Consider the following 8,923-nt stretch of genomic DNA (forward strand, 5'->3'; position numbering starts at 1 on the left):
CTTTAAGTTTGACTATGTGCTGGTGGTGGACACTGAAGGACTGCGTGCTCTTGAATTAGCAGGTAGCGCCGCTCTTAACCACGACAATGAACTGGCAACATTTGTTGTTGGTCTGGGAAACATGACATTGATCAACATCTTTGGAGAGAATCCAGCTGAGATGCAAGATGTTCTGCAGATTGTTGTTCAGGCTTTCATGAGGATGAAGAAAGTCAAACTTTCTCCAAGTTGTGTGTTTGTTCACCAGAATGTGACAGATATTTCAGCTACAGAGAAAAACATGGAGGGAAAGAGACGCCTGCAAGAAAAACTGGACCAAATGGCGAAACTTGCTGCCAAAGAGGAGGTTTGTGATGCAGAGTGTTTCAGTGACATCATTGCATTCGATGTGCAAAAAGATGTGAAATACTTTGCCCAGCTTTGGGAGGGAAGTCCACCTATGGCTCCTCCGAATCCAGGTTATAGTGAGAGCATCCAAGAGCTGAAGAACATCATTCTCTCTAAAGCTTCACAGTCTGCTGGGATTACTCTGTCACAGTTCAAAAGCAAGATTCACGACCTGTGGAATGCCCTGTTGAAAGAAAACTTTGTTTTCAGTTTCAAAAACACACTTGAAATTGCAGTCTACAGAAAACTCGAAGTCCAGTACGGGAATTGGACCTGGGCTCTGAGAAAAAACATATTGACCATTGAAAACCAGCTGTATAACAGAATTGAAAATGGAAAACTTGACAAGATTGAGCTCACTTATCTTTTTAAAGAAATGAGCAAAACATATGGAGAAATCAAAAAAGAAATTACAACTTACTTTGATGATGACAGAGACAAAGAAATGTTGGTTCAGTGGCGAGGCACATTTGAAAGCAAAATCAAGGAGTTTCATGATGAACAGGTCAGAGGAGTGAAAAGAAAACTGGATGAAGTTATCCAGCAGAAGAAGGCTTGTAAAAAGCTTGATGATCAAAAGACAGAGTTTGAGAACAAGCTGCTACAGAAGAGCAAAGAGCTCGCTCATCAGTTAAAAGACAAGACACAAGATGAAGAGGAACTTAAACAGCAGTTTGACTCTGTTTGGAGCGACTTAGTGAGGGAACTAACTGCAGATACAAAACCTATTGAAGACATCAACTTGGAGGAAGATCAGTCAACTATCCTTCATGAGCTTGGTATTGAATGGGCTCTTATTGATGAATCCAAAAACAGTGGCAGATACAAAAACATATCAGAGGCTGGTGATTACTCTCATTATGTGACACTCGCCAAGTATCAGGAGCTTTGTGACGAAAGCCAACAGCCTCAAGAGAGGGAAAGGGTAAACAAAACACAAAAGGGGAGGATATTCATGGAGAACTCAATGGTTGTCTTTTAAAACATTGTTTAGATTTGGGTCAACACAACAAAAAGAATTACATACATCAAGCAATTCTTTACCATATGAAGAACAAAAATGATCAGATCCCTCATTGACGAAGTTGAAGAACAGACTTTTGATATAATCAAGAACAAACCTGTAGCTACAAGAGGCTACAGATCAACTTACTTGCAAGAAGTTGCCAAAAATGTCAAAGAGAAAGTGACAGAATTTGAATCAGAGAGGAAATTTGCTCTGAAGAGGGAGTTTACAGTTGAACTCTTACTGTATGTGTTTGACAGAGCAGGGACTTGGCTTTCAGAGTCCCATGAGAAATTCAAGAAGAAGAATGATGCACTGATTTATTTAAAAAGCAAAAAGGATCAATATTACAACATTTTCAGAAGCTTCTGTAAAGGAAACTCTTCTGCTGTTGTACTCGGAGAACTGATCTGTGGAAAACTGAAGGTTTCCACTGTTGAGGCTGTCTGTAAAAAGACTGTCATTGATCTAGCTGGAGAGATGAGGTGCAGTTTCCCAGCATTCAATGGGAACAGACTGAACCTGGAGAAACATGTGTTGAAGTCACTGGCAGAGAAAGAGGACTTCAGTGGTTTCATCACCTACATCCATCAACCAAGGAAACATGTGGAGAGGTTTATAAAAGAGGAAGTAGAGAAATACATCTTCACATCACACAAAGATAAAGCTCGGGATATACTCAAGAAAAATGTTGAAGACATGAAACAACATGTGAGTCAGGCTTTATTTACTGCAACAGCAAAAGTTAAAACCCAGAGAGGAAACACAGACATGTGGCTGGAAGAATTGTCCAGTTCGCTGAAAGATGAGTTGACATTTGATGCCGTTTGTTCTCAAAACTTAAGAGACATAAACAGTTTTGACTTTCTCAAAGAAGAGATAGAGAAAAGCCTTGAACCCATCATGGAGGAGATGATCAGCCTCTCACTGGATATGATGAAAAAAGTTAGACTGAAGCCTGATCAAATCCTCATTGATCAGCTGTGCAAGTGCTGCTGGGTAAAGTGTCCATTCTGTGCAGCCGTTTGCACCAACACCATGGAAAATCACAGTCCTGATGACCACAGTGTCCCTTTTCATCGCCCCTCTGGGATCAATGGATGGCACTATAGAGGCACAGTGGAACTGGATGTTGTTTTCTGCACAACAAATGTTGCAAGTGATGCACATTTTTTCCCTCATCATGATTCAGAAGCAAGTATTCCATTTAAACAGTACCGAACTGGTGGTCCAGAGTTTAAAAACTGGAGAATTACCCCTGATGAGTCTAAACTGACATACTGGAAATGGTTTGTGTGTCGATTTCAAAAACAACTTGAGCAGCACTATGAATTAAAATTTGAGGGCTATGGTAAAATTCCCAGTGAGTGGCAAAGACTCTCCAAGAAACAAGCTATTAAAAGTCTGGATGAAATGTACAATCTGTGAATGAACAAACACAACTACTCAGCTGAAAATCACAATACTTGTTTTCAGGTGACTATTCATGAACCAGACTCCTATAGAAGGACATTCACAGACTTTTATTGATCGTATTTAAGTAATAAATAAATGTGGATAGTAAATGAATCATTACAAATTACAACATATACCATCTGATTGCTTTATTCATAGTAATACTTAAAACACAGAGCACGGAAGAAAAATAGTAATCTGGAGAACAAGCAAGGCATAAAAACCCATACATTCATATTAATATTAAATCAGTGTGTCCTCTACAAAGTTAGTTAGTGTGAAATTCTTGATATGATAAGTTTCCATGAAGGTGAAACAAAAGAAAATATGTTGTTTTTTATCTGTTTTTTTTTTTTGAAGTTTTATTAAATCAGAATACATGACATTTGAAGTTCATTGAACATGATTATGAAAAGGTTGATGAGAGACATGTCAGAAATGATCATCTTCAAAGTTGGTTAGTGTGAACTTAATGATGAGAAACGTTTCCATGAGGGTGAAACAGAAGACAATATGTTATCTTTCCATTTGTTTTTTTGAAGAGACAAAGAGAAATTATGAATATGATGCATGTATTGATGAATATTTTGATTCATTTTATTAATGAAAATACATGAAATCTGAACCTCTGAAGTTCAGTGATCATGAAAAGATGAGTGAGAAGGTTGATGAGAGACATGTTGTCAGATGATCGACTTCTTACAACAAAGAATGGAGGGTATATTTCTTTAACCTGTGTAATTCATTTCTAAAACTTAAATCTGAAAATCCTGTTGAACAAGTTTTGCCTGTTTGTATTTTTGTAAGTCTTTACATTTTAAGTTGAATCATGTTAACTGATCCAGGATGCTTTATGTTGAAGACGTATTTGAAGTGTTCAGCTGTGTTATGTTAATCTCATTTAAAATAATCTGTCATTATATCTACAGCAGCAAGAGTTTTGTTGTCAATGTGAGGAAAATATTTCTAAAGGATTTTATCATTTATTAAACTGCTCATTCAGTGACGACACAAAAACACCTGTTGAGTTTAACCTTTCATGTTATTAATGAGCAAAATAAAAATAATTACATCATATCTATTAAAAGACCATGTTTCTTTTTTGTTTCTTAAATGACAAAGTTTTAATTTCCACCTTTGAGATCTGACATCTGTTTGTAGAAGACCCCACCTTTTGTATCTGATCCATGGTTCATAGTAAAGTCTTCTTCCTAACTGTTTCTATTTGATAGCACTTGAAAATCACCTAATGTGTATTTGACTTTGTCTCAACCTGATAAGAAAATCCCACATGGATCTTAAGCTTTCTGCTTCGTTGTCTGCACATAGGTGTCACGCTTCTGTTCTCTGACTGTGATCATTTCTCTATCCCAGTTTCCCAGCATGTATGTTTTCAGTCACAGATGACATCAAATGCAGGCAGCAGTAAAATCCAGTTACAGAGTGACAGGTGATTTGCAGGCAGGTATTTGCAAGTGTTAGACTTGTGATGTAACATGAGAGTTAGAATGAAGTCAAATACATTACTGTCCAAGTGAACATCATTCCTAAGTGTTTTAAACTGTCTGTGAAGAGCAACTGTTGCAGTACTTGCCAGAAGAAAATAAGACTTACCAAAATAAAATACAAACGAATTGTGTCTTTATTGCTGTCACTTTTATTTGAAGACAATATCAAAAACCTAAAATACTTCAAAAATCAAATCAAGTTAACATCAATGTATAATTGTTTCAAGATGGATGACGCTGTATTTGTTTATTTTCTCTCAGTCTAATCATCACAGAATGAGCAGCTAGTCTTAGTTTCACTTTCTCAGATCGTCACGCCTCTCACATCACATCTGATTTGTTCAGAGCAGGTGGGGGGAGGGGTTTGTGAGGGGATGACCAATAATCAAATCTTCTGATCAGTATATAAAGCCTAGTAACAACAGTTAGGATTCATAATAAAACAGGTTCATCTACACAGATCAGACTGAGCTGAGAAAACACGAAACAAAGGTGAGTTTGTACATTTCTATAATGTGTTTGTGTAAATATGTAAAAATCAGTGTCTGTACAGTTTTTATAACAGACATTGACTCTTTAAACTCAAACCTCAGTTTCTTACTGTGATATTTTTTCTTTAAATCTTGACTGCTCTGTGTGGAAGAGGTTTTGTGAACGCTTGCGGTGCAGAGACACGTTTATTTTATCTTGACTTCAGATTTGATCTTTTTTCATGAGTTGAACTCACAGCTGAAATCTGGCATGCTCACATTTTGTACACTATTCATCTCTACTTGTTTAAATCACAGATACTGTACACGTGATTCATAAATATGCTAATTACAGTATAAGACAAAACACAGATGAAAGTTATACTTCTTGAAGTATGATCATATGAACTACAGTGAAACCAGCATCATTCACGTTCCCGTGGTCAAACCAGTTGTTCCTGGATTTCGAGTGTGTGATTTATTGAACATTTACAGTAGTCGCACTGACATAGTTCTAGGAAGCTGCTGGAAATGACTTTTAAATACAATCTCATATGTAAAAATAAGACTTTCACATGAATTACTCCCGGAAATGACTTGTAGGAACATCAAATCAAAATCGGCCACTTGAAATACTGGTTTGACCACAGAAACACACATGACGGTTTGACCGCAGGTATGAAGTGGGAGTGTCACATGTTTTCTACTTTCTGCTCTCTTTTTTTTCTACTTTCACTTTTGATGTTGAACAGTTTGTCTGTGTGATATTTAGTTTTCACAAGGAGGAGTTCTTCAAGGTGTTCACCAAAATATTTTATGTTAGATGTTGTACTTTATATTCTGATCAAATCATTTTCTGAATTGGTTTGAACATAACATGCATTTTCCAGTGATAGTTAATTATCACTTTTGTCTGAATGGCTCTGTCTTATGATCATAAAGATGAGCAGCTGATGAGATGGAGGTGGAGAACCATGATAACACAGCAGCAGCAGGAGGAGGAGAGTCTGAAATCAAATCTGTAATATCATCTGTGACAGATGACAAAGGTAATTTGAAAGTTTGACAATATAAACATAAATTAAGAATTGTTTACAAACCACATATTGTTTTTATGCTGATCCTGTTCAATCTGTTTTTTCTCACATGACCTGTCAGTAGATGAGCTGGAGGAAAGTTCAGCTAAAACCAAGGTAAAGATCAGTCACCATCATACAGCTGTATTTATTCTCATAGTATCCCCCCTAAATCACATCAGCATTTACCACAAGAGAATCCTTCCCTAAATCTGAAATTATAAAACTTTTCATAACACACAGTGTCCACACTGTCCAAACATCAGACCTTTGAAATTATGTTTTCTTCAGGAACTGAGCAGGTTTTTATTTCATGAGCTGCTTCATGTTTGGCAGTGGATGAGTTAACTTCACAAAACTTTAATAAAGAAAGCTTTTTATTACATTGATATCCCACCTGCAGACATGCACACCTTCACACGTGTGATGACAGTTTAACAAGCTGGGAAATCAATTATTTTCTTAGTCTGATTCAGTGACTGAAGCTGGTGAAGCTGAACATCCAGAGCAGAACGATACAAACACAGGACAAGAGTCTGAGATAAAGTCTGTACCATCTGCATTCGATGAGAAAGGTAAGATGTTCATGAAGAACTGACTGAAGAAATCAAAAGTTTTATAAATTATATTTCAGTTTCAAGTTTCAAACACTGTGAAGAATCATGAAAACTTATTAAACTAAATCTCTAATTTGGAGACTTTGACCCTTTCAGCAGGAGAGGCTGATGAAGTCAAAGAGGTTGACACTGTAAGCAGCACCAGCGTTGGTGAGCTGTCTGCAGAGGAGAGTGAAACACTGACGGACACAAGTCCAACATCTCAGACTGTTTCTACAAACATCAAAGAACGTGAGAATCATTTAATTTCTTTTTCATTTGTTTTAACTTTCATCAAAATCACAAACAAAACTATGAGAACATTGTTTCAGTGTATAACATACAGATGTTCTTTGTGTTTCAGTGATGCCTGAGCTCACTCTTGTGTTAACTGGTGACACAAACTCTATTGAGGTTGGATCAAATAACATCTTACTTGACCATGACGATCAAACACATGACGAGCAGTTTTCATCCAAACTGTATGATTTGTGTGGTCGACACATCTGTGTCATTAACATGCTTGATCAACCAAACACAAACAAACACAAATTCCCATTAAACCAGGGGATTCACGCCTTTCTCCTACTGTTACCAAATGGTCTGCATAGCAGCCATTACAGCTCAGGAGTGCAGTGGTTAGAGGAAGCTTTCGGGAAAGAATCACTTTCTTATTTAATGACAGTCGTGACTCATGATTCAGATGAAGAATGTGACGGTGCACTGACAGACCTGAAAGCCTGTAGCAGTTTTGTTGAAGAAAGATACCACACATGTACAAAGAGTATGAGAGATGAACATGAAATAACAGCTCTGCTGGAAAAGATAGATGTCATGGTCTCTGACAATGATCCACACTGCTACAGTGGACCGACATGTGGTGACAGTAAAGAGCAGGAAGAAGACCTGGACCACAAATCCCACGAAGAAGAAAAGACTGATGTGTTTCATCACAGTCAAAGAGGTGAGATTTTGATGTTGCTGTTCACAGATTGCACTTACACTGTTTCATAAGACTATTTATCTATCTATCTATCTATCTATCTATCTATCTATCTATCTATCTATCTATCTATCTATCTGTCTATCTATCTATCTATCTATCTATCTATCTATCTATCTATGTATCTATCTCATGTTGTGTGTGTCCTTCTTTGTCTGTTCATCTGTATCCACCTCTCCCTCTGACCAAGCACATCACATACACTATATTTTCACATCCTCCCTTCTGTTGTCTCTCTAAAAATTTGACAAGTTGCACTAAAATGTACATTAACACAAAATCTGGATAACCAAAAAAAAGAGATTAATTAACTGAAATTAATTTACTTCATTAAGATTAAATAAGCATTTAAGTAATTTCTTTTATGTTTGATCCTGCAATCTGCTTGTTACGTTACCGTGCCCAGATCATCTGGAGGAGAGAGCAGCTACAAAACAGGTAAAGGTGAGATCTTTTGATCCTCTGTAGTCACTGTCATACAGCAACATTTCTTTTTCACTGCTTCCTATTTTCTATGAGGTCAGGATAAAATCAAGCACAAACACCTGTGACCTTAACTAAAGATTGGAGCTTTTGCCTTTTTACTTTAGACTTGGAAAGTGTTTGACTCCACAAAGCTCCTCGTTTGACACTGGATGAGTGAAGCTGAAGATACTTTTAGTGAAGAGTTTACTTTCTTTTCCCTCAAATACAAACCTACTTCACAGCATTTAATTCCCCTTACTTTTATTTTTGGTTTTGTCGTACTCTGAATAGTGTACCACTGTTCTTAATCTCAATGGTTGTAACCTATTTATTTTAAGATTTTTTCTCTGTTTTCTCAGTGTGACTCAGTTAATGATGGAAAACACTCAAAGAAGAAGAACAACAACACAGCGAGAGGAGGAGAGTCTGAGGTCAAGTCTGTTCCATCTGCAACATGTGAGAAAATTATTTTATTTTGCAATAACAAAAAAACCCTCCAAATTCAAGTAAATTACTAACTAACTAACAAACATTCAAAATCATTTAGAGTGAAGGTTAAAACAATTTATTGATTCAACTCTGGCTCATTGTTTTCTTGCAGGCACCTCAGATGTGGATATGAGTGGAAACAAGGATAAGGTCAGAAAATACAAATTTATTTCACAAGAACTTGAGGACGTTTTACTTTATAATCATGTGATGTTACCATTTAATTTACATGCAGTAAATGATTATTTATTATTTCCAGCTGTTAATGGAGATTTCTGGAGAGAAGAATAGAAACATGGAGTATCAAAGAGAACTTGAAACGTTGCTTCACAGACTTCACCTTCAAGACAAACAGAAGTTGTCTCCAGCAGATTTTCTTAAAATAGTTCCACCAGTGAAACAGGACCATGAAACATCTGAGGAAGATCTGGCTCATACTTTTCTTCAGAGGTTGATGATGTTAGACTA

The 8,923-nt window shown here is 36.7% G+C and overlaps 2 protein-coding genes across 8 annotated transcripts in view; both read left to right on the forward strand.

The window, feature by feature from the left end:
• The first annotated feature begins 1,337 nt into the window (after positions 1-1,337).
• LOC111673766 (interferon-induced very large GTPase 1-like) lies at positions 1,338-3,925 on the forward strand. Its single transcript, XM_023431629.2, has one exon. It carries the CDS (start codon positions 1,448-1,450, stop codon positions 2,819-2,821), a length of 1,374 nt encoding a protein of 457 aa, XP_023287397.1. The 5' UTR covers positions 1,338-1,447; the 3' UTR covers positions 2,822-3,925.
• An 870-nt stretch (positions 3,926-4,795) lies between these two features.
• Positions 4,796-8,923, forward strand: part of LOC111673759 (interferon-induced very large GTPase 1-like) — a 36,074-nt gene continuing 31,946 nt past the window's right edge. For 3 of the 7 annotated variants that reach the window (XM_087170019.1, XM_087170021.1, XM_087170023.1), the window contains exons 1-6: positions 4,796-4,848; positions 5,769-5,875; positions 5,985-6,019; positions 6,369-6,477; positions 6,616-6,750; positions 6,863-7,462. In XM_087170019.1, the coding sequence (XP_087026145.1) occupies positions 5,785-5,875; positions 5,985-6,019; positions 6,369-6,477; positions 6,616-6,750; positions 6,863-7,462 (970 nt within the window). In that variant the 5' untranslated portion in view covers positions 4,796-4,848; positions 5,769-5,784. Of the gene's footprint in view, positions 4,849-5,768; positions 5,876-5,984; positions 6,020-6,368; positions 6,478-6,615; positions 6,751-6,862; positions 7,463-8,923 lie in introns of those variants that run through there. The other 4 variants (XM_087170022.1, XM_087170020.1, XM_023431620.2 and 1 more) reach the window with 4 other exon arrangements.

The sequence above is a fragment of the Seriola lalandi genome, unplaced genomic scaffold (assembly GCF_002814215.2).
Source record: "Seriola lalandi dorsalis isolate HSWRI2012SDOR001 ecotype SW California unplaced genomic scaffold, Sedor1 jcf7180002054926, whole genome shotgun sequence".
Lineage (NCBI taxonomy): Eukaryota > Metazoa > Chordata > Actinopteri > Carangiformes > Carangidae > Seriola > Seriola lalandi.

Excerpts from the sequence above, each read along its gene's own strand:
- LOC111673766 (XM_023431629.2), top strand. The coding sequence starts at position 1,448 with ATGATCAGATCCCTCATTGACGAAGTTGAAGAACAGACTTTTGATATA.